Source organism: Catharus ustulatus, chromosome 12, assembly GCF_009819885.2.
Source record: "Catharus ustulatus isolate bCatUst1 chromosome 12, bCatUst1.pri.v2, whole genome shotgun sequence".
Taxonomy (NCBI): domain Eukaryota; kingdom Metazoa; phylum Chordata; class Aves; order Passeriformes; family Turdidae; genus Catharus; species Catharus ustulatus.
This window is the reverse complement of record NC_046232.1, coordinates 15,495,331-15,520,765: the sequence shown is the minus strand read 5'-3', so window position 1 is coordinate 15,520,765 and position 25,435 is coordinate 15,495,331. Positions and strand designations below refer to the sequence as shown.

General features: G+C 46.9%; 1 protein-coding gene across 5 annotated transcripts in view; it reads right to left on the bottom strand.

Annotated features, from left to right (window-relative positions):
• The window catches only part of CHD2 (chromodomain helicase DNA binding protein 2), an 83,801-nt gene that overhangs the window by 24,887 nt on the left and 33,479 nt on the right, over nucleotides 1–25,435 (bottom strand). For all 5 annotated transcript variants that reach the window (XM_033070388.2, XM_033070385.2, XM_033070386.2 and 2 more), the window contains exons 7-17: nucleotides 14,668–14,875; nucleotides 11,892–11,978; nucleotides 6,294–6,355; nucleotides 4,928–5,050; nucleotides 4,485–4,631; nucleotides 3,542–3,675; nucleotides 2,661–2,886; nucleotides 1,863–1,963; nucleotides 1,154–1,198; nucleotides 826–1,001; nucleotides 27–151 (exon numbers count right to left, since the gene is read on the bottom strand). In XM_033070388.2, coding sequence (XP_032926279.1) covers nucleotides 27–151; nucleotides 826–1,001; nucleotides 1,154–1,198; nucleotides 1,863–1,963; nucleotides 2,661–2,886; nucleotides 3,542–3,675; nucleotides 4,485–4,631; nucleotides 4,928–5,050; nucleotides 6,294–6,355; nucleotides 11,892–11,978; nucleotides 14,668–14,875 — 1,434 coding nt within the window. The remainder of the gene's footprint in view (nucleotides 1–26; nucleotides 152–825; nucleotides 1,002–1,153; nucleotides 1,199–1,862; nucleotides 1,964–2,660; nucleotides 2,887–3,541; nucleotides 3,676–4,484; nucleotides 4,632–4,927; nucleotides 5,051–6,293; nucleotides 6,356–11,891; nucleotides 11,979–14,667; nucleotides 14,876–25,435) is intronic.

Sequence of the window (25,435 nt, the reverse complement as noted above, 5' to 3'; positions counted from 1 at the left end):
ATGAACATGCCAGCCTCTGTACATACTTGCACCAGGAGTGAGCGAGCCAGTTGAGGCCCTCCAGCTGGTAATCCCTCAGCTCCAGGTTCTCCCCACCGATGTACGAGGGCTGCTTCTTCAGGGCAACAAACCTCGGCCTCTGCTTCAACACCTGAAACACAGGCTGCCATCAGTCCACTGAAGAGAAAGGCACACAGGGGCTGAAAGGCTGAAAATTCAGCAATGGGGTCTAGGAATTCAGCAAAGAGTGTGTATCTCTTCACTGGTTCAAGTCCATCCACATTTTCCTAGCCAGTGCAGTGTCTGCATTTCTTGTGATTTGCCTGCTGCCCTCTGGTTTAAGATCAGGGCTCTGGGTCCCCCAGGAGTGTAGTAAGCTGAACAAAATACACAGGAGTTGGAACAAGCTCCACTTTCTTCTTTGTCCTCTTTTGGTTTTTCTCCCATTATTTCTGTCCCTCTCCTTCACTGTATCAGCATCTTGCAGGCTTCCTCTTTTCCCAGGTGTGCTGTTTTTTCATCCAACTGATATTAAAACTGCTGCAGCTCCTTCTGAGGAGGAAGCACTTTTCAAGGATTAATTAAGCCTCCCACTCCCCAGGGGGACATAACGTTCTCACAGTGCACAGAGCAAATCAAACTCAAAGGGGTTCACGGCTCTGCTGGAAGCACAATACAAGAACAGCAAACAACCCTTCAAACGCAGGTGGGAGGATGGGAAAATGTTCTCTGGCATTTATCCTGACAAAATTTCATGTTCCCACTGCTTGCATCTTTCCCCAGCCTGAAGGAACCCAGCAAAGGAGAGGAGAGAAGCCAGCAAACCTTGCAGTCCCGGGTGGGAATGGTCTTGGAGTTGTTCCGGCTGTTGAAGCTGTCAATGCAGTGCTGGAATTTCTTGCTGATCAGAGCCTCATCTTCCCAGCTGCACTCAGCATAGGGCAGCCCCATCCACTTGCACAGGTATTCAGGGTCATTTGAGGATGTTTTGCGACTGTTTGCTGTAAAATGTGCAAAAAAGCCCAAAGCTCAGCACCTGTGGTTGAGCAGCTGGATCACAAGCATGGTTCACAGGCTGAACAGCCCCAACAGCCACAAGACAGGTCTTGGCTCACAGGAAAAGTGTAAAGAGAATAAAAAAATGTGCCTTTACCTGGGAAATCTGAATGTCCCGTGGCAGACTTGCTGGTCTTCACAGCTGTGTTTGGAGAGAGAAGGGAAGGGAGGGTTGGAATGCTGGCAGCCAGCAGAGGGAGCAGGGCAGGATCACTGCCTCACACCCACGTTTTTACAGGAATTGTACTGGAAATAGCTCAAACAGCTCTCCAAGCCAATCTCCAAAGCAACTGGGTGCTGGCACCTCTGACTGGTGTGACTGTGATATTACCAAAGTGTTCAGTAAGTTCTGTTTTTATTTTTTATTAAGTAATCATGAAAATCTCACCCCTGAGCTGCCTTGCAGCCCAACCACATCCTCAGCCACACCACAGAAAGTGGACCTCACAAAGGCCAGGCCCACGCTGCTGCTGTGGGAACAAATGCCTTGCATCCAAAGGATTGAAGACAAAGAATTTCAATAGCAACCATTTAAGCAACCCATTGGAAACTAGTGTGTCATCCTGCACTCCAGGCAAGGAGAGTCACTGATTTGTATTGCTTGTAAATACAAATCTGTAAACCTGGATTTCTACTGTCCAAATTCCCAAATTTCACACAATGAAATACAGCAAACACCATGGGGTTTTCTTCAGGGGTACTGGAGGACAGGGAAGAAGAAAGAGGTGCACACTCATTCTGCTGTCACATGGAATAAAGTTCCCATTCCTACTTCACCCCTTTACCAAAGTCATGACTCCACTTACCAATAACCCTCTCCACTATTTGATACTGTTTGTTCAGCTCTGAAGCCAGCTCTTGTTGGCAGTTGAAATATTCTACATCTTCAGGTGATACCTTGCCCAGCCTAGATGCAAAATAATTCAAAACAAAACAACAACAAAAAAACCACTATAATGCTTCTGTCATAGTGCTTATGGATGTTGTATATAGAAAATCTACTTTCCTATATGGTTCTGTCATTCAGACAAGTCACAGGGGCAAATTATTGTTTTATGAAAAATTATAAATTATTGCCGAGAAGCAAATGCCATAGATGCTCAGATTGTCTCCCTGCTAAATGTTGCCTTATTCTAATGCAAGAAGTAGTCTTTAAACAGAAACCAAATAGAGATGGAAGCTGCTACTCCAGCTTTAGCACTTTGGAAAGATACTGTAGCTCCCGACAGAGTTCCTGGGGAAGCTGGACATAAACTTGGATGCAAAAACTTGCACACAGAGATGCCCATAATGAACAAGGGTCACAGCACCTCCTGGGCCAGATGAGTCTGGGCACCATTTATCTGTCACCAGCCTTCCCAGTTATAAGCCTAGGAAGTGGTAGTAGTGTGGATTTCATGCCTTGTCCTCTCCATTTTCCAGCCATCCACACCACAGGAAACATCTCTTTGTGGGGGGATGTTCTTCAGCAGGCAAAGAGAGATCAGAGCACACATGAAACAGACTTTGTGAGAAGAAATCAAACATTTTCAGTCATGACTCCTCAAACCTCTGGCTAAAAACAATTTGCCCAAGGCCAAATCACTGCTTGAAGCGAAGCCTACCATTGCTTGATCTCCTCCTCTTTTTTCTTGAAGTTTTCTAGCTTTTTCAGGCCCTTCACTTTCTGCTGCTGCAAGGACTCCTCGCTCTCCCAGGTGCTGTGGATGTATGACCAGCCTTTCCATTTGATCAGGTACTGAACTTCCCCCTCGTCCTTCTCGGGGTCGAAGTCGGCGCTGGGGTTGCCGTTGGCCTCGGTCACGTACACGGTGGTGGAAGCTCCAATGGCTGCAAGAGAAACCAGCCCGAATTTGGTACCCCCGTTATCAGCCATGCACATCAACTGCATTACAGCAGAAAGTTACTCTTGTAATACATCTTTTGTGGCAGCACAAAGAACATCCAAAAGATTCTGCAACCCTACAAGGCAGGCATACAAAATTTCCCCATACAACAAAATCTTTTTAAATCTGTCATAAGTAGCTTTTCTTTAAGTATAATTCAAAGGCCTCTTGAAAGTGTTCACAACCATTCAGTTTTACAAAAACACTTCTGTAAGGCTTTGAGAAGAAAACATTGGCTTTATTTTCACTATGGCTTTGTCAATGGGGCTATGAAAACCAACTTTCTTAGATCTGTTTTATATTTCAAAACAAAGAAAAGCAGGAATTGCAGAATCACGGCTGCATCTCTAAAATGTGTGCAGGTTAAATGAAAGCTGCCGAGCACATAAACTACAGAGATTCTAGGATTTTAAACACTGTATGTTACAAAAGCTATTACATATTACAAGATGTAAATAAGAGCCATAGAGGAAAAGATGAAAAGCACTGGAACAACCCTTGGCCCCACTTTAAAGTTGCAAAAGCATTGCAGCAGCTCAAGAGAAACCGTGAGCGCGCGATTGCCGTCAGAAATAAAGGCTTCTTCCACAACCACGCACCTCCCTTTTTTCCAAGCCTGATGTCCAAGACTTTCTCAATAGTTTCACTGTTGTCTTGCTGTTCATCAGCTCCTTCCCCAGTCATCTCTATCAGGTCATCAGAATCCGTCTCGAAATCATCATCCTCTTTGTAGCTGAGTAAGATCAAAACCAAACCGATATAAAACCCTTGACTCTTCCTAGCCCACCAACACAGAGACAGGCTCAGACTGGAGCATCTTCTCCAGCATTTATCTGTGTTCAGTGCACATTCAGCACATGCATGTCTTAAGTCATCCATTCAGTATTTTCCCCAGACTAATCCTCTATCCTGCCTGTATATTTTCTCTGACCATGACCAACACCAGATGATTCAAAGGTGGAACAATCCCTGCAGCAGAAGCAAGGCCATAACAGAGAAAGTCTCCACTACTGAGAGAAGGATTATTCTATGGAGGTTGCAGAGCATTGAAAGGCTGCATGGGTGTCTATACTGCCCTAGGAACTGCACTTGTCATCTTTGATGAATGTTTAACCACCACAAAATATCATTTGGATGGCTCTTTGCAAGTCCCTTGTTGGGATTGCCCAGAAGGTGAGAAGGCACACTGGGGAAGGGGTAAAGCTTTACCTCCACCCTGGCTCAACACACTGACCAAGACAATTGGTCCAGTCCAACACAGCTGCTCCCTTTTGCTCATTTTCATCTGCTATTTGCAATTATTAATCTCATCTGAGAGTGCTTTAGAAATATTGTGCAAACCTCCTCACGTTTCTCTAAGAGGGACTGGTAAACATTCCCTTCTTCACAGGTGGCAAAATGAGGTAAACCCTGGGTGTGCTCAGCAGGAACCTGTCAAAAGAGCCACACCTCAGCCACAGGTCTCTGCAGGACCACACAGGGAGTCAGGGCCCCCCTTCCCCAGCCAGCTCTCACCCCCAATAACCCCACACTTCCTCACACCTGACATTTTTGGCTGCTCTTCGCCGAGTTTGTCTCTTGGGGGTCTCATCGTCCTCATCGTCATCATCATCTTCAGAGGAGTCTGGTTTCTTCCTCTTCCCACGCTGGATTTTGTGGGTTTTTTTAACACCAGTTTTGGCCACTGTTCTAAAATAAGAGTTAATAAAGCCATAATGCAGCATGGTTTATGTAAATATCCACTTTAGTAAGTCTTGCAGGAAGCACGAATCTCAAATATTAGACTCCTAAGGGATTTAATCTGTCTAATGATCATGGAAACCACTCTAGTGCTCACTGGAGCATGAGATGGGGAGAAGAGGGAGTAAATAGGCCCTAGGTTTACTGGGTAATACTGCAGGAAAAATACATTCATTAGTGACAAATAGGGACTGCCTCTCCACACAGCCCAGGCAGAAAAAGAGACTGAACCAACCATTCCTTACCTCCTTTGGACAGGTCTTCTTGCTTTAATTTTCTTCGGTTCAGGCTCACTCTCTCCACTGGTGCCTTGCTCCCCTCCATCTTCATCGTCTTCTCCAGCAGAGACCTCTCTTTTCCATTTAATTCTGCAGTCAGAAATGTAGGTCATGAAGGGCAATGATATTTCTGCACAAATACTTGGCTGAACAAACCATCAGGGCCATGATTACAGGAAAAAAATTCCAAACTGTATTCTTGGCTGTTCAGTGCAATGCAGGGGGGTGTTGTGTTGTGATTCTCTGCTTTTAGGAGGGGGGTCTCAGTCACCTGGGTTTTGCTCACACAGTGGCAGGATTGCCTTGAGTGAGAGCAGCTCTTGCCACAAGTGCTGCTGGCAGAGCTGTACTGCTCAAACCTGGATGGGCGAGGGATTTGATTGCTGATTTTTTTTTCTCTGCATTTTTGAGATGGGCTGGAAGGATCTGAAGAGAAGTGCTCACTGTCACAGAGCATGAGCCACAATGTGCACAGTTACATGAGCTCCCTGGAGCCCAGAAAATGGAACGAGTTTCCTGCCATCAAAATTCTCCTGCCAATTCAAGTTTCCAAGTGAAGCCAAGTCACATTGTACCATTAGAGGAAGGAAGCATGCTCTCTGGGGGCAACTAGGAACAAAGCTGCAGCTACAAATTGCCTTTTGGAGGGTCCACAAGGATCACTGCCCTTACCACCACACTCCTCCCTGTGTTTTATCACCTTCCCTCCTGCACTGATGGGTACAACTAAATGAAGAGTTAAAAGGCAAGATGCAGGAGAAAGCAAGCAGGATCATGTGGCTCTGTTTGGATTTTCTCCATCAGTTCCCTGCTTCACTTTGCTGTTTGCAAAAACTAGAAGGTACTTCTTAGATGGGAAAAGGCAGTAAAATATTACTGTAAGTGAACTCAAGTTATGGTGCTTAGACATCCAAAGCATTCTTTAAGGTAGTTCTTTTGTTTTAACAGAGGGTTATAAAAGATAAAAGAGGATAATAATTTGGCATTTTATTCTCAGTTAATCAAAAAGGTGGGAAGAGAAGGGATTAAACTGTTTTAAATAACTCTAAAGGAGAATCAGTAACCTGATGGAAAAGTGAAAGACTGACAACAGAAAGTGAACCTGACTCATTCAGATTCCATCCCAGGCACAGCAGGAAAATACAGACAAAAGTTGGAAAATTGCATCCATCTATAGATTCATATTCATACTCCAATTTTAGTAATCCGAAGTATTATTAAAGTACTTATTTTACAAGTTCACCATGTTGACAACTCCTACCAAACAATCCAATGCACTACTGAGATATAAACCACAGCATCACCACTCAAAACCCTTTCCTTAGAAACTTACTTTCTTTTCAACTGCTTCTGGCGTCTTCTTTTTGGGCTCTCATTTTCAGATTCGCTACTTGCCTTTAATTGAAAAGAAAGAAAATCAAGTTGTAGGCTTGACTGTGAACTGGCTCCCCAAAGGATGCAAGAGAAACACAGGCTGGTGGGCTGAGCTGGAGTCCTTTCCCTGCAGCCTGAAGGACACTTTGGTGCAGAGCACCCAGCACAGCCACCTCAGTCCTGCTGCTCTGCTCTCAGTGTGAAGAAAACTCTGAAGCAAAACCAGGAAGCCTGGAGAGCTCTATAACATCACCTGTCTTGAAGTCCCTGAGCTCAGGAGCCATCCACCCCTCAGCACCAACAGACACCAGCAGCAGTGGCCAGGCAGACCTGCAGTGTGTGCAACACCCCAGGGATTGCAAACCCACAGGTGAATTTATCCCCACAGATGCATTAAGATCTCTGCCTTCATTGCACTAACTGCCTACAAGGAATGAAATAAAAATATTGTCATAAGAAGGCAATATTCTCATCAAAAGTGTCCTTGTCTTGCTGTTGGGTTTTTTCTCCCACACCAAAGACCTTGCTGGGTCAGAGCTGTGTCCTGCTGCTTTCCTTCCTCCTAGTCCTACAGTCTCCACCAGTGAAGTCTCTTTGGCTAAAAATATCTAGAGCTATTCTAACTACTTGCTGTACTGAATTCCCACAGACCAAGAGAGCTAAAATAATCTCTTTATGCTGGTTGCACACAACCCCATTTTCATAAAAACTAGTCAACCATGAAAACAGATCACCACACAGATAACATGACTTCTCCTTAGCCTCCCCCAGAAAACACAAATAGGCAGGGACAAAACTGAAAGAAACCCATGTGAGATTTCTCTAGAAGTATTAAAATGACAGAGGTAGCCTCCACGATTGCTTGCTCCACACACTTACTGGAAATCTTCCACTTCTGGCTGCTTTTTGCCACAGTATTGAGTTTTGGCTCCAGGCACTGTCTGTCCATCACCATGGGCGCCTCAGTTTGCATCCCCTGACACTCCCCTGCCCTTCTGGACAGAGCTCACACAGCTGTGCACACAAGGACCTTGTGAAATGGTGCAAGCTGCAACATGCACCCTGCATTCCCATTTTCCAGCTTTCCTTCCTCCCACAGAAACTTCTGTCTCACTTTCATCAGTGTATCCACTAAAAATACACTAAAATACATGGCCACATCTGGCCATGAGCTTTCCTGGGTTTGGTGTCAGCTTTGCACGTGGCACAGTAACACCTTTTGCACCATATCTCACTACAAACACGTGTTCATCCACCTGTTTGACAGCCCTGCATGAAATCCCTGCATGAAATCCCTGCCTCATTTACCAACCATGAAGCAAGTGCTTGGCAAACACCATGGAGAGCCCAACCCACCCTTGCAACACAAGCCAAGCATTGCACAGATTTCAGTTTTGACACACAAAATTTACAAGTCCTCAGTTTTCATTTTCTCTTTTAATCCTATCCATTTCTGAAGCTTTTCCATTCCAACTGGGCATGATTTGAACAGCTACCCCTCAGTGTTCATTTACTCTTGCTGCCTTTTGGCAAGCCACAAGTAAAGAGAGGTGGATTTCTCTTCTGCTCTGTGTCAGAGATCACATTGGGAGAAAACCAAATACAACCTTTAGCTCTTTGAAGTTAAATCCACTTCTGTGCCAAAATCCCATCACTTCTGAGCCAAAATCTCATTTTCCAAGTTTCTGGTGTCCATTTTCCTAATGCCTGTACTCTCCCCCTGCTCTGTCACTGTCTCTGCAAAGCTGATGATAATCTCTAAATGACTCAACTTTTCCTCCCCTCTTCCACTTTGAAAAATGTAACTTGTGACTGCAGCTGAGCTGCCTTCTCGTACATTTTTCAAAGACAGCCTTGTCTGTTTTGGATGTGTGTCAAGCCCAGCCCTATCTCCCCTGACACAGGCAGTCCCCAGCCTGTCATGTGCCTGCCTTGTGCTCCCACATCCTCCCCATCCCAGGATGGAGTGCTGGGAAGGGCTGTGCTGCAGCTCCTCAGCCTCTCCTGCCTGCTCCCGGTGTTTCCTGGTGGTAAATTCCCTGTTTTAGGAAGCACAGAGGACAGCCAGAGAGCCAGGGTGTGCCAGGTCCAGAGAGAGCACCTGAGCCCCTGTCTGCCCAGCACCAGCACCACCAGAAGAGACTGCTTGGGCAATCACACAAAAATTGAATTTTCCTAATGTCACCTCCTGAATGACACAAGAATAGCAAAGTCCATCCCCAGTGCCAGTGGGATTTTTGTCAGCCCAGCAGGAGATGCTGGGGTCATGCTGCTCACTCCAGAGCCCAAGTGCCAGTGCTGGGCTCAGGCTGCTGCTGTGGCCAAGGGAAAAGACAACCCTGGCTCCCCCTCATTAAAATGTGCACAGCTTACTCCTGCACCACTGCTCCCAGCTGGACTAGGGTCTGGCCTCTTACAATTCCCTCTCCATGCCTCACTGACTCCTACCATCAATTCTTTCCCTCTCCCAGCACATGAAGTGCACACACTTTTACTAGCTTAATTGCACTGTATTTTGCTGTGGAGCAACACTGAAAAAACATCATGATGCTGCACGTGTAGCACCAAGCAGAGCAATTCAAAGTTCTGCTCCTACAGATTATCCATGAGTGTCCTTGCCACTAGCCCAGGCCAGGAGAAATGGAGATTCCAGGCTATTGGAGAAGAGGTCCAGATGAGCCTCTGGAGCTCACATTAGGAAAGATAATCACTTGCTTAAATGGAGCCAAAAGTATTTCAGACTGAAGTCAAATTGAGGAATTGCTCATTTCAGACTTAACAGAGGTCAAACTCTAGTGCTCCAGAAAAGCAGGAGAATCTCAGCTCACCAGGTTAGTTTTATGTCTGCTGAACTCTTTCCCAGTAGTGTTTGAATTTTCAGCAAATACTGAGGCAAAGCACTGACCAAAATGCAAATGAGCAGATTTTTTTTCCAATAAGAAAACCAGCTGTATTTTTAGAACACACTGGTGCGTGACTTCTGGCCTCTCTCTGACAGAAAAAATACACTCACATTTGTCACTGATTTCAATCTGAAACTATTCTTTTTATAGTAAAAAGATTGTGTCTGGTTGGGGGCACATTTATTTCTCAACAGAAACACAGAATGATGGAATGATAAAATGGTTTGGGTTGGAAGGGACCTTAAAGATCATCCAGTTCCAACCCCCTGCCATGGGCAGGGACACATTCCACTATCCCAGGTTGCTCAAAGTCCTGTCTGACCTGGTCTTGGACACTTCCAGGGATGGGGCAGCCACAGCTTCTCTGGGCCCAGGGTCTCACCACCCTCCCAGGGAAGATTTTCCTTTATATATGTAACCTAAATCTGCCCCTTTTCAGAGTATTTAAATTGGTTAAATTTAAATTTAACCTGGTTCTGCATGCCTCACACCTCCTGGCTGAAAACTGAAGCTGATTAATTAACTGCAAAGAAAATGCCTGGGGAAGTTGTGTTTTTACTAAAAAACTCACACCTTCTCTTGTTCCTGGAGACAGCTCTGGGCCTCTGAGCTCCTATGCAAAGTTGCACTTTCGCTTCCCCAGTTGCTCAGCCCACACCTGGGTACTGACCACGAGTTATCACCCTCCCTGATCACACCTTGGACACCTACACAAGGAACCCAGAAATCCCCAGAAGGTAACCATTTCTAACACACAAATAAGCCTACCCTGAGTGCTGCTCTAAGAGGACACAGTGATTGAGCAGGGCCCCAAAACCCGAATCACCTCCACCTCTGCGCCATCTCCCCGCGCAGGTGAGTCACAGGGCAGCACAGGGAGCTGCTGTGGCTCATCCTTGCTCTGGTCTCTGAGTCTGCACAATGCTAATCTGCACAGAAGCATTAGGGAAGAAGGCATTTACAAGCCCCAGACACTGTGCTGGAAGTCCCAAGCAGCAAGGAGAGGTGCAGGTTACTGGGGACAGGATTAATCCTGCCAAGGCAAAAAGCATCTTTAGATGTGCCTTGGGTGTCTCTGCCCCCTCCAGCAGCAGCAAGGAGTGCTCAGCACCACAAAGGCTTGAGCTATGCTATCTCCTCTTTCTTGGTGTCTTCTGAGAGCAAGCCCTTCCATCTCCTCCTGCTCTGTGAGGTCCCAGCACTGTGCTCCTGACAGGTCACACCCTCCATCAGACTCTGCTGCAGATGGGAGCTGCCCTGTGGGGACCAGTCAGCGTTGCTTTGGGAGAGAGGAATGAGAGGGTACTCAAATTTTTTTTAATTTCAGTTGTTTCACAGAAGTTGCAGTGGGGGGTCATTTGAAGAACCTTTGGGGGTTTTTTTTGTTTTTTACAATATTTTGTGGTATAGCAAAGTTTTTGCATCTCAGATTTTAATTTTTTTTAATAAATTTTACCTTAAGTAGTAGGAAATAAAGATATTGGAAAAGAAAACAACATTTGCAAAACCACGTAATATTGTAAAACAAAAAAAGAAGGGACTTACCTGGGCCCCTAAGAGGGCAGGGGGGTGTGCAGCCAAGCTCTGGGGTGGGTGTGAGGTCGCCGGCACAGTGCATGCCAGGGCACTGCACAGAGGGGCCGGCCAGCCCAGCCTCTGCCAACTTGAAAAGGAAAACAAAAGCTACATCAATGGTGCACCCTGAGCCCCTTCCTGACCTCTGCTCTGTGGGACAGCCAGCACAGGAGTCTGGGGGGGCAGCTGGTGGCACTGGGTTGCCACCAAGGCTCAGCAGTAACGCACCAGAGCAAGGAGCTGGAGACCTGTTGTGACACCCCGAGCATCCGAACGCACACCTTGGTGGTGAAGCACAAACAGCCTGAGTCACTGCGCTCCTGTCTGCTCAAAGTCTGCTGCTTATCCTCAGATTCCCAGCCCCAAGTTCTCCACAGCTGCCCCTCTCTGGTTCTCTTTCCACTCTGCTATAGCTATCTGACCTTCCTGAGGACCTGCAGATGAAATGCTCCACACACAAAACCTGTCAATGCAAATGAAACTGGCACCTAATTTCTACATCTTTGGAAAAAAACCCAACAGTGTTCTGAAACAGGAACATTTAGAAGGTTTGGCTGCCAGGCTCTGACCACTGACACCTTCAACTGAAGCATAAAAGACTTCCCAATATCCAACCAAAGAAAAGTGATGGGTCATAAAGCTGCACACACACAAATGTATTTATTAGTGGGATCCATTCCAGGATGGGCAGCAATGACTGTTTTGTAGCTATGAGGTGTTTCTGGGAGCTTTCCTTTGTTCCTGGTTGGATTTGTGTTGCATTTGGGTTCCATTATGTTTTTCATTACACAGACTCCTCTCCAGGATGTTCCTACAGCAGAGCATGACTTGCATTATGCCCCATTCAGCAATCAGATCAGTGCATGCAGATCTCAGCCCACGCAGTGTCCTGCTCACTCCAGAGGTCTCAGGCCAAGGATCCAGCTGCAGGACTGGTACCTCAACTGTGAGCTCCAGCATCCATGCACCAAGCTGGGATTCAGTGTTTACAAGGCAATGCAGTTGAGACCTCCCTTTCTTTCTTTGGGTTTGGCTGGTTTTGTATGTTCAGTAATCCCTCATCCTTTTTTTTTCCTTACCTCATCTTTTATATTAAATCGTGACGGTTCTTGTCTGCTTCGGTTTGACCTCCTAACCCCATAAACATCAGGATATTCTTCCCACATCTGCAAAATAAACAGACCATCAGGAGGCCTGCTTCACCCCAATTATTTTTGACATTTTAGAAAGTTTGATGGTGGCTTAAAAAAAAATGAACAAAAAACCATTAGGGAGTTAGCAACCAGTAGATGGACAGTTTAAAAAACTGGCTGAAAAAGATTATTATTATTATTTTGGGAAATTTGACACCCCTCTAAAGCAGCATGTGTTTATCTCAGTGTTATCTTTACAGTGGTCCATCTTTCCACCGAGGCACAAATCACTCTCCAGCTCGCTCAGGCTGAAGGACAGAGTGTTGAGGTAACCAGCCCTCTGCAGCACTGGTGCCAAAGGAATGGAGGAAACACCTTGGACGTGGAATGAACAGAGCTACCAACTCAACAGGGCAATTCTCTGTCACTAACAGCTTCCAGCACAATTCCTTTCCTGGTGGAAAGCCTCACCAGATGCCTGGAGGTGTTGCCAGCTGCAGCTTCAAAGGTGAATTCTGTGGCCCAGTCTAGATGGCAAATGGAGCAAGATATCCTGTCCTTTGGCAAGGCAAGGCAAGGCAGTGGCAGCTGGCTCCTCTCCTGAATGCACTGATGGGAATGTGGTTTGGCAGCACAGGATGTGCATGGATGTGCAGAGGTGGCTGCTGGGAATGGTTGTGCTCTTTGCTGTGAAATGAGGCTCTCACCAGTTCAACACACTGTGTATAAGAGCATGCAATTGTTCTTGTGGATGGGTGGGAGAAGGGGACACAAAAATGGATGCCCTGAGGGGGATGAATGCAGAGCTGTGTGGGTGACACAGGACACAAGAGTTACAGGGCAGACACAAGCCACCACCACATCCCTCAAATTCCTACACCAGCAATTCCTCTCTTCCTCAGCAGAGCTCTTAGTTGTCTGCATCTATTCATTTCCTTCTGATTCTCTCTCCCTCCAATCCTCAAATATCTCTGCAAGCCACTGGCGGGAAAAGGAAATCAAAATGATGGATACAAGGCTGCAGCCCAGCAATTTTTCTGCCTCTGTGAAAGGAGCAATGGGATAAGGGACAGAGCATGGCACTGTGTATCTGTTAGGCCTGCAGGTACTGAAGTACTTTCTTATGAAAGAGTAAACTCTCAAATTGAATGCTCCCCAAACCATTTGAAGAACTTGTCTCTTCATCTATCAAATGGCATGGGTTTTGAATGTGGGAGCAACTTCCATGACAAATCTTAATAGCACCTAACACAGATTAACCTCGCCTTCATGGGTGTATCTAGACAAATACCAAATAAACAATAATATAATAATTAATTGCACTGGTTATTCAAGGGGAAGAGGTATCAACATGTCTAGGTTAGACTTAACTAGGGAAGACACCCATTAACAGACAAATTAAGGAAGGGAGAGGCTTTCTTATTAGAGGGTGTCCTGAACTTTTCATGTTTCATCCATGCTAATTATCACCCTGTGTATGGATGCACTTCCTCACAGGATTATGTTAGCATTTATCGTTAGGGACATGCTCTTAGAATCCTTCAGAGGGACAGAAGACTTCCTTTGGTGCCCACTTACCAACAATATACCACAAATTTACTATGGTGTTACCAGAACTGCTTTATAAACTCATCCTCTCTTGCCAGTCCACTCACTGGAGGATTTAGCCACGACCTAAGCCAGCAGCCTGGAGCTTTGTGGGAGGGAGAAGGTGGTAACAAAATCCTTCATTTCTCCCTGGCAGGTCTGTGGGAAGCACAGGCTGGAAGCACTGTCCTTCCTCCTTATCCTTTACACACATAGCACCTTTTTCTGTAATACTCACTCTCAGGAGCAAGCTGTGCTCAGTGCAACCCACGCCTAAGAACAACAGGATGATTACACACCACGAACAAACAAACAAGCTGACCTAACTAGAATTTTCTTCTTCCAAGCAAACTCAGTTCACTGAGTTCCTGTCTCCAAATGGTATTTGGGCTCCTCTTTCTCACCTCACAATGCCCTGTGTTACTCAGGTGCCTCCAACCCCTCAGGTAAAGCAGGTGCAGCTGAGGTGCAGCTTCTGCCCTGGGTGTGCAGAGGGATACCATGTGCAGTAACACCCAAAATCCCCTTTCCTGCTGGACTGCAAGTGGAGGGAAAACCTGGCTATTTGAGGGATATTGCTAGGAAGGAGCTGGGAAGCTGCAGGGAGAAAAAAGCCACAACAAAGAAGCACTGCTCTGAACTTAATAAATAATAAAAGTTAAATAGATTTTTCATTCTTCCTCTTTTTTCTTTGTTTCATATGGCTGTTTGAAAGCAAAGTGGTTCAAACTTCAAACCCTAAACAAACATTCTTCCTGATTATTTATCACATGGGGAGGCTCTACTACTTCTGAGGGAGAGACAGGAGAGAGGAGTGGAAAGACAGAGGAGGAAAATGAAATGACAGGATGATGACAGGCACCTGCCCCTCATTAGCACCAGTCAGCCCTGTCAGCATCTCCTTGGTGCCCAGGGTTTGCTCCACAAACGCAGCAGCTCCTGCTCTCAAGGGTGACACCAGCAGGGCTCCAGCACACAGACCAAACAGCCTCTGGGGACACTGGATGTCAGAGATTGTTTGGTCTGTGTACAAAGTGGCCAGGAATTTGGGCACAGCTTCGCTGAGGTCCTGCTGTCTGACCTTCCGTGGTGGGTACAAGAGTAACGTGTCAGTGCAGAGCAGCAGGGGTAATACCTTTTTAACATCTGCTATCCTTTCCTTCTTAGAGGCTGGTTTTTCTTTGGTTTCAGGAGGGGTCTGCTGGGATTTGGAACCCGTTGATTCACTTTCGGATTCAGACTGACTCTCAGAGGACTCGGAGCTGCTGTTTGACTCGCTGCCCTGCTCACTTTCAGACTGGCTTGCAGAGTCAGAGCCAGAGGCTTCTTCGGATGCCGAGTGACTAATGGTAGAGAAAGAAGAGGTTACATTTCAACTGCACTGACACAGCTGTGAAATACGCAGCAGCGAGCAAACCTGAGACACATCCGAGCCACAACAACAGGCTTGGAAAAGCCTGAATGCAAGTGTGAACCCTGCAGGCCCAGACACCCGCACTGGCATTCTGCAGCAGAGGTAATTCCAGTGAACACGGGTGAGAGTGCAGCCCCAAAAATCCCTGTCCAGCATCTCCTGCTCATCACCAGAACAAAAGCAGCGGTGGTAGGTGAAGAGAAGCACTAGCAGTACCACACACAGGTACTGCTGGGAGGATCTGGCTGTCCTGGAGCGAGGAAGAGTACGGTGCAGTGCAGCATCCATCCTGCTGTATAAATACAAATAGTTGCGCAGCACAGCTCTGCACTGCAGCCCAGCGCGGCCAGTGGTTCCAAATAAATCTGATATCCACCTTCTGGAAGAGGCCACTATCAATCACTATACCCATAACACCATGAATGATGTTAAATATAATGTTTTTTGCAAAAATAATGAATTCAACAAAAGGGCAGAAGAAAGAAGCTTATATGGGCTTGTGGCTGGGGCAGCTCCTCTTTAAAGGATTATACCAATGCTGTGCAGACTGCATTTCTCAAACCAATAATGGGAGAGCAGAACACTAAGTAGGTGTAGTTCCTTTTTTTTTTTTTAACACACAGAGTATCCCCTTAAAGGCTCCTCAACAAAACAATGAGAGGCCAAACTATTTTAGGTGGCCAAAATACTCAAATATCTTTGCCCAATTCCTCCCAACATATATATTTTTTATTTTAAGATCCAAAAAAGCAAACTGAAATCTCAGTACACCTTATCACACGTGCACTGACAAGGCAGCATTGAAACCTCACTGCCACAAAAACACAGTGAAAATAATGTTATAAACTTTTGGGACAGGAGCACCCTTTTCCCAGTCGGCTTTGCACTGGCAGCTGGATGTGTTTGTGATATTTAAGGATTCACTTAGGTAGAACACAATGAAAGAAGAGTCAGGAAAACTTCATAGAGGGATTAAACAGATTTTTATTTTTTTGTACAGAAGTAACAAAGGACATCAAAGGCTTTGCTCAGATTTCATGATTCAAGGAAAAAAAATAATTAAAAAAAAAAAAACAAACCAAAAAAACCACAACAACAACCACCAAAAACAAACCCAAACCAACAACAACCCAGACAAAAAACCGACCCAAAGCAAACAAAACCCAAGCATGCGCACGTGTCCGTTTCCATCCGACTGCTCGGGGCACTGCCATGGGGCCGCGCCGGGCAGGCCGAGCCCGCCATGGCGGCTGAGGGCCGGGAGGCGGGCAGGGGGCAGCACCCGCGCGCCCTCAGGCGCCGCCGCCGCCATTTCGCGGCCGCCCCTCCGCCGCCATCTTGCGACCGCGGGGCTGTGCCCGATCCCCGGGATGGATCCCCGGGATGGATCCCTGGCACTGCCCCGGGAAGGGGAACCGCGGCCCTCCGAGCCTGAGGGGACACAAACGGAGCCCCTTCCGCAAGGAGCGGGGGCAGCCACCACCCGCGGTGCTGTTTCACTGTCCCAGCCTGGGTTTGAGGGAACGGGGTTATCACATTGCATTCTGCGAGCAGGGCTGGAAATTCAGGTTGAAGTACGGCCATTGCAGGCTGCCCAGTCCCTGTCCCTGTTCATGGATGGAGGTCATCCACGAGAACCAAAGGTGCAGCCCCACACACTGTGTCCCACTACACCCCTTGTTCTGCGGGCTCTACAACAGTCCTTCCCTTGTCCACCACATCCTGCACTGCCACAGCTGTCACCTGTGGTGGTGCCATGGCCATAACCTGTGGGGCCACAGCCATAACCTGTGAGGCCACACTCATAAACTGTGGTGGTGCCATGGCCATAACCTGTGGGGGTGCCATGGCCATAAACTGTGTGATGCCATGGCCATAACCTGTGGTGGTGCCATGGCCATAAACTGTGTGATGCCATGGCCATAACCTGTGGGGCCACAGCCATAACCTGTGGGGGTGCCATGGCCATAACCTGTGGTGCCACACTCATAACCTGTGGTGGTGCCATGGCCATAACCTGTGGGGTCACACTCATCTGTGGTGGTGCCATGGCCATAACCTGTGGTGCCACACTCATAACCTGTGGTGGTGCCATGGCCATAACCTGTGGGGCCACAGCCATAACCCATGGTGTTGCCATATACACGACCTGTGGTGGTGCCACAGCCATAACCCACAGAACAGCACTCCAGCAGCTCTGGGGACATGGTGTCCATGGGCAGGGCTTGGCAGGACACCATCCCGCTGGGCTCCACAAATGAGGGGATCTGGAGGCATCCAAACCTCTGCTGGCACTAGAGTAAGTGGCAGCATCAGGCTCTGCTTGAGACATGTTCATGTCCCATGTCCCACAGGGATGCACAGAAGAGGAAGATGTTTTCTCCTTCTGTCAGATTTCTGAGCAATTGCTGCAAGGAATTTTAAGAGCCCAGGCAAGACTGAGGCCAGACAGCTCTGACAGTATTTGTTTAGAGAAAGAACAGTAATTAGTGTCCTCCTCCTGCTCTAGAGCTCTTTGTTCCTCAAAGCCCTAAGCTTTATTTCAAGGACATGGGGACACAGGCTCTCTGCACATCAATAGCCACAATTCATATGCTTTACCCACAACATTGTCTGAACACTAATTCTTTTTTTCAGGCTGTGAACTGTGTCATCTGAAAAGAGGAAGACTTCTCTGATGAGATACACATCTGTATGTGCAGGTATTTGCCTGCACACCTGCTTCCCCTACTGAGGAAAAAACACAGATGAGAAGTGGTTATGTCCTTTTGAAGGCTGTTGCAAGTAATTCTTTTTTTTAATGAACAACCTGTTATCGAGGCAAATTTTTTTTGTCTTCTTTTCTATGTTGGTCAGATAAAAAAGATAACTGAAAGGTCTATTTTCATAAAATAATCCTTTCTGTCACTGGGACAATCAGGAAGCATTTCCACCTGCCAACGGAATATAATGTATTATCAACATGAGATGTCAAGTCAGGCCTAGCACTGTATATATCTGGAGACCTAAGTCCTCTCTTCAGAAGTTATTTTTGGAATATGTCCTGGTTTAATGCCCCCGAGTTAGCATCTAAACAAGACCTACTTTCAATTAAACTATAAGTGAGGAATAGAATTGTCACAAAAATCACAATTCAGCCAAACCACCCTCCTCCAAAACCCATGAACCTCAAAAGAAAGCAACAGATGGACCATTGGTAATTTCCTTGAAGTGAGAAACTACTAAAAGAAGTTGAGATTCTGCAAAGACTCAGCCAAATACATTCCTCTGGTTTCTAAGAAATACTTCAGGCTGTTAAGTCTGTTTTAATTAAGAGGCTGCTCCTGACTTGAGGGGGAGCAAAACTAAATCATTCCTTACCAAGAAGGACTGTTCTTTCCAAGAAGTAAGTAGCTGAAGAGCAGTGATAAGATCCTTTAAAGTGAGGCATCTGAGTTTAAAAGGCAATTACCATGTGCCTGAAGCCTCCAGACTTTGCATTTAATATTTCATATATGACTTTATTTTGTAGGGGATCATCTTTGCAAATCATTTTATAAGCTCCCACTCAGTAAGAACAAACAGTAGATATGCTTCCAGAAGGTGAAAAAATGATCCCAATATGCATTTGTGAAACCAAGAAACCAAATTGGGGAATGGCTCTAACTGGGACCATTCTATCCCAGTGTTTAAAATGTGGCTTTTGAGGGACAGAACTTGAATTCAGACAGGGGAATAAAGGAGGATTAATAACCCAAGACCCTCCCACAAGCAAAGCTCCTCCCAGCTTTAAGAACTGTTGTGAATGTTTTGAATCCAAACAAGTTTGAATCCAAACAGCAACATTCCACTGTGCTTCACAAGCTCTGCAGGGATTCGGCACCAGCAAAACCACCCTGTGAAGGCTGGAGAAGGACCTTGGCAGATTATCCCATGGCTGGATCACATCAGGGGCTGGATGACAGCAGGAATCATTATATTTAACTCCTGTGCATTGCTGGCCACAGCGTCACCAGTGCTGTGGGTAACTGACAGCCAGGTGCACATCCATGGCGTGCTGACACCAAAATGCCCTGGGCAGGTGGCTGGGACACAGCCCCTCCCTGCTCCCATCCCTCCTCACCCTGCAGCCCATGTTCCCAGCACTGGCTGGACCAGCCTGGCTTCCTGATATCACAGCTGGATAGCCCAGAGAAACTGCAGGTCAGCACCGGCTTCAGCCCAGCCCAGAACCAGCCTTTACAGTAACAGGGACGGTGGAAATAAACTGCACTTGGCAGTGCAGGCGAGTTCCAGAGTGAACAACACAGCAATTGCTTGGACTCAATGATCTCAGGGTTCTTTCCCAACCTAACTGATCCTGAGAAGGGGGTGAGCAGCCCAGGGTTGGAGGCAGCTGCTGGGTCGGCCCCACTGGCCTTGGCAGGACCATGGTGTCTGGCAGAGCCAGCTCTGCCTGAGAGAAGCTCCTGGGCCGCCACAGCTCTTCAGCTCAGGCTGTCAGCTGCTCCAAGCCACTCCCATCCACCAGCAGAACCAGCCTGAGATTTACTGCAAAGCACAGAGCAGCAATGCCAGTGCAGGCCACCAGCTTAAAACTGTTTAAACAGGTCTGTCTTCCTAAAGTGACCTGCACAAACTGTAGGATACACAAGCACGGTGACAAACCACAGAAAGGACAAACACACTGAGATGAGGACTGTGCTGCTGTTAAACATTTCCTTTTAATATCTGAGCTATAAATGTGATGTTCCCTAATATGAAGAAAAACTATTTACAAGAGCATGTAGAGACAGGATACAGGAATGCCTTCAAACTGAAAGGAAGTAGGTTTAGATTAAATATTAGGAAGAAATTCCTTACTGTGAGCTTCCTGAAGCACTGGAGCAGGTTGCTCAGACAGGTTGTGAATGCCCCATTCCTTGGAAGCATTTGAGGCAGGCTGTACAGGGCTCTGAGCAACCTGGTCTAGGAGAGGGTGTCCCTGCCTATGGCAGGGAGGTAGGAATGAGATGATCTCAGGTCCCTTCCAACACAAACCATCCTATGTTTCTACATAAACACATGTAAAATGTCTACATATATTGCAAATACAAACAATACCGTCAACGCTGATATGTGTACCCAAGTCAGAGGGTAGCTGTAAAAAGGCACTAAACTAAATTTAACCTTTAGGCTAAACAAGTCAGGGAGAGGAACACAAGATGGGTTCTTGCTATAGATCACTGGATAAAGAGAAGATAATATGGGTACCACAGAAGACTGAGAAAATACCACAGTAATCATAGACAAGGCCATACAGACACAGCACATGGAGTGTGCAGGAGAACCATGCAAAGGACAGATTGTGACACTGAAGATAAATAAATAAATTCCTAGCTTTTTCAGTTCCCTTGATTTTATTCTGAAAGTCTACTAAAAATTGATTGGTCTTTGCCTGTCTCCCAAGGCAAAGATTTTCTGAGTGAGAAACCTTGAGAAGGGTCATTCGGTGAAAGAGCTTTTCCCAGTTTATTTCCCGCAGGGAAAAGTAGAAATGGGGGGAAGGGAAGGAAGAAAAATACTCCTCCTCCTCTACTCTCCATACCTATGCATGGTACTTTTTTACACATTGATCTGTCTCCAAGTAGGAACTTAAATTACAATATCCTAAAACACAACCAGGCTCCTCATATTGTTTAGGAGTAAGTCTCAAAGAACTCTGAATATTTAAAATATGATTTGTCCAAAGCTGGGTCAGCTTTAAAGGGGCACAACAAACTCCCACGGTGACAGGGCTGCCCCTTCCAGATTACCTTCTTCAAAGAAGCTCAAAATGTTTCCCTAAACTCACTTTGTGATCAGCAACTTTTTTTTTTTCTTTACTTTTTTTTCCTTAAACAGGCATGTGATAAGTTCTCATGGAGAATCCACACTTCTCCCACCTGTGCCTGCAAGCTTGGCCTGCAGGGTTGGGTGTTAATTACATTTACACAGTGCTGGGCACAGCTGGGCCATGGTGCTGCTGCACCAGCTGAGGGATTATGCACCCAAGAAGTATCTATCCAAAATATCCACTTGAACTAGGCTGTGAGGCTTTCCAGCCTATTCTGGCCACTGCTACTTACCCCGGCACAGGACTCCCAAATGCCAAAGGCAGAGCTAAATATAACCCTCACTGCTCTGTTGCAGTTCAAAGCACATTGGGCTATCCTGAATGATACAGACTTTCCAAAAGTTGGTAGGGGCTTTTCCTCCACTAGGAAGACACTATGTTGTGCTTGCATAAGCAAGCAAAAGGAGCAATTCATTCATGATGGGGAGAGCTGGCTCTCTCCTTTCTGATCTTTAAGCCAGAGGCTAAAAATGCTTGGGATGTTTACTGGGAAAAGAGAAAAAAGAAAAACAGCAGAGGGACAAAAGGAGTCAAAACCCGTCTGGTTGATTAAGGAGCACCATTGATAATCTCCAAGGCAGCATCCTTCCCTTTCCCTGCACAGAAAGGGGAGAACAATTGCAGTTCTCAGGGTTTGAAAGGGCCCATCTCTCCCTCCCCAGGAGGGAGCGAAGCGTTTCCGGGCTCCACATCCCACATCAGAACCCCGGCTGGCTCCTGGCAGCTCCCAGCTCCTCACCCCCAGCCAAGGAGAGGAGCAGGAGCCCAGGGGTGCACACCTCCCTCAGATCGGGCAGGGCTGTCCCTGCATGATGGTGCAAAAATTCCTTTATGGCTCCAGGTGACTGCAGTTCAGAAAAAAGGAGCCTGATCTGGCCTGAGGGGGTTATTCCAAGTGACTCTTAAAAGCTGTTTTTAACCAAGAGGTTTAAGGCTCATCACTAAGCCTGAGTTTTACAGACAGCACATGGCATTCAGATCTCAACTGGTGACAATTCTGTAGTGAAGCACAGAGATTCCTCCCCCTGAGAGAGGTGCAAACAACTCCTATAATTACAGTATTAGCAATTCTATGAAGTCATCTATACCTAACAATAACACTTGCAAGGAACTTAAATAGTTGCAACACGGCTTTTTCCTAAGAAGTCGGGTGTTCTGGAGTCAGTGGATTCTTGACATTGCAACACCCTTGTTCATAGCTGGGGTAAAGGTTGGTGAGCAGTGAAGTGTTAAACATCCCATCCCATCGTCTGTGGAGCTTGGCAGACACACTGCACTGAGCCCTCCAAGATCAAACGCCATGCCAGAACTTCCAGCACAATATCAGAGAGGAATCTGAGATCACTGTTAAAATCTTTTTAATTTTTAACCCTTACTAGTCAAGATAAGAAAAGCACATGTAGTACAGAGCAGGTTATCTCAGCCCACAGGTAAATATAAAAGAAAACGGACATTGAAAATTATAATTTAGCAGCAGTGCTAAACAAGCTGTAAAGTAAAATGAACTGCTGCACATTTGGAAAGACTCGGCAACATTTGGCTCATTATATCCAAAAGATACTCCCTGCTCTAAGAAAATGAGGCATTAACAGTGTGACAGACTTACAAAAGCTTCACTGCAAGTCACTAGGGGTGAACTTTTCCTCTGGGCTTTTTTTCTTTAATTTCAAGGCTCCCCTAAGGGATGCGAAGGTGGGCTTTACATACAGACCAGAACCTAATGAAAGAGCATCTTCACATGGCATTTCAGCACACCAGAAAGATTGATGTAAGACACCATGTCAGTAGAACAGCACATCCTTTGCTAGAAGGCTGCTTCTATCTAACTGTGGTAATCCAGGCCATCCCCTCCCCCCCAGTGCTGTGCTGTTTGTATTTATTTTCTTTGAAGGAGAGGAGAGAGAAAGCAGAACAGAAGCTTTCTCCAGCCATTATCAGCTCATTCCTGAGCTGGATTTCAGCTAGGGGCAAGGATAGATTTAGAAGCCTTTTTCATCTCCAGGATTTAGCAGCCTAATTTAACATTGCAGTTCCTGCTGGGACCATTGTGTGCAACATGAAACAAGATACACTGGATACACACACCTCCGGTTATGTATCGGGAGATGCAATTACAATGTAAGCTGCCAAACCCACCCAAAGTAGGTTTACTTGTGCTATCTCAAGTTCAAAAGCAGCCAGTCCACGGATCAGAAGCTTCAGTTCAGTCCCTAGACTCCTGCCTGCTGTCTCAGGTACTTCACCTCAGGGCCAGGCTGCATCTGCCACTGGTACCCTCACCTGCTCCTCAAAACCAGCACTGATAAACCTGAATTAAGAGATGGCTCAGTACAAAAATTCCTCAGAGACAAGTCCGGTAGCCCAGTAACCTTCTAACTTTCTGAGGGGTGAAACATGAAAACAAAGACAGGAATTGGTTAACCCTACACTGAGTTGGAGAGATTAAAATGAAACATTGGTGCCTTCCTGGCCCTGCTGCCAAAGCTCCCAGTGGAAGGGTGTTTGAAGGCACAAGTGTGGTTGTGGCAGCCCCGAGGCACAGCCGGGATCCGTGTTCTCGGAAATGGCACCACCAGCCACAGCTCGGCTGCAGCGCTGGAGGAAGTGGGGCAGGGTGCAGATAAGGGCAGCTGTTGCCCTCAGAGTGCAGCAGGTGAAACACCAACCCGACAGAACGGGAAACAGGCTGCGATCTGCGATCTGAGCCATCACCTTCCCTGGGCTGAAGGCACTGGTGGAGCTGGGAACCTGCACACACGTGCGCTCAGCCATGGCAATGCCCCTGCCCCGGCACAGAAACTGGGTTACACAATTACCCAGGTGAGCTCTTTATTCCCAATTTCCAATTTTTATTCAGCAAAAGTCATGCATTTTAGAGAATCTGTACAATTTGATTAATTAGCTTAAGATGTTTAACTAAAAAAAGAACAATCCAGAAGACAATGAATTACAGCTAAATGTAGCTCCTTGCAGTTGGTGAGCTCTTTTTATAGCACTGTATATACTGTATCCATCTCTGGCAGCAATCACAAAACAGGGAACAGAGGAGCTGAAAGCCTCGGGATTGTGCATGCGTAATTAGATGAGACACTTCCTTCACAGGGTAATGCGAAACAGAAGTAACAAAGCAAAACAAGAACAATCTCCTTTGTGCCGCACACAGATTACATCATGATTCATACGAATTCCTTGCACATTATTCCTTTTGTGTCCCGCACTGATCAAGCACATTTCCTTTTCAAAAAAGGCTCCGGACAGTTTCACAAAGGGTTAAAGCTTAAAAAGGAAGGGAGAAAAAAAAAGTCCTTATTGAAGAATGCAGCGGTGCAAATGAAACTGAAAGCCTCGCTCATGCACATGGCTACAACAGCTAAATAACTCGTCTTCTGGATAAAAACCTTAAAACCCATAGTTTGAGGCATTGTAACAAGCACGTTCAGTGTTTCTACTCAGCTGAAAGAAAATCAGTTTTAAAATGTATACTGAAAGGAAATAGTGAATTTTGGTGATTTAAGGATACTGGAAAAAAAAAAAATAAAAAGAGAAAAAAAAAAAAAAAGGCAGATGTTCCGGGACTACTACGGCATTCTGCAATTCCTTTTGAAGTTTAAAAAAAAAAAAAAGGAAAAAAATCCGCAGCAAAAAATAGCCGTGGTTCTTTTCAAGTGACTCCTGAAAATAGCTAGCGCTATTAAAGCGAAAGCGCCGAGCGCGCAGGCAGTGGAGCCCACGCCCGGCGCGCAGCGGAAGCGGGGGGAGCAGCGGCAGCCGCCCGCCCGCCCGCTCTCCCGGGGGCCCGCGCGGCGCGCAGCCAATGGCGGCGCGGCCGGCTCAGGGCGGCCTTTGAACCCCGCGGCCGCTTCCCGCGGCGCCCGAGCGGTGCGGCACAAAGAACAGCCATTTTGTGACAGCGCGGCCGCCGCCGCCCGCCCCAGCCGGCCCCGCCGCTGCCCCAGCCGCAGCGGGCTGCCCCTGCTCCCGCAGCCCCGCACCGCGGGCAGTTTGTGCTGAACGCCATCGCTCCCCTGCTCTCCCCCCGCTCCGCCGAGTGCTGGCTGGTGTGCACCGACATCTCCATAAAATGGCTGCCACGTCAGGCGAGGGTGTTGTGCTGCGCAAAGCCCTGCGCTGGGAGGTGGCTGCTGAGCAAAACACGCCATTTCAGACCTCGGAGCTCCAGCTCTGCACAGAAAACGGCCTGGGAGCTAACCCAGCGCAACCTGGTTCTCCCCCAAAAAAAGCTATTTTAATGCTAGAGAAGCTCAGAGCTGGATACAGACACAAGGGCTTGTCCAGCCTTGCAAGGTCTGCAGCTCAAACCGTTCCCACGCCGGGTATTTCAGAGGTGGGAGAGCAACTACAACAGATACAGGCCAAGGGAAAGAAACTACGTATCCCACGCCTGTTACTTGCTATCTCTGCAAAAGTCACTCCTGGGCTTTAGGGGAGCCCCAGCCCTCCTCCGGCCTCTGCACTTCCCACGAGGGCCGACCATGGATGGACCTTCACACTACCTGCCTTACAGACACGCAGCACTGAAGATGCTAGAAAATACAGCAGATTGTGTTCAATTACTCATGCAAATCCCAGGCACACAGCTGGGGGTCAGCAGGAACTGCAGCAGACCCAGAGCAA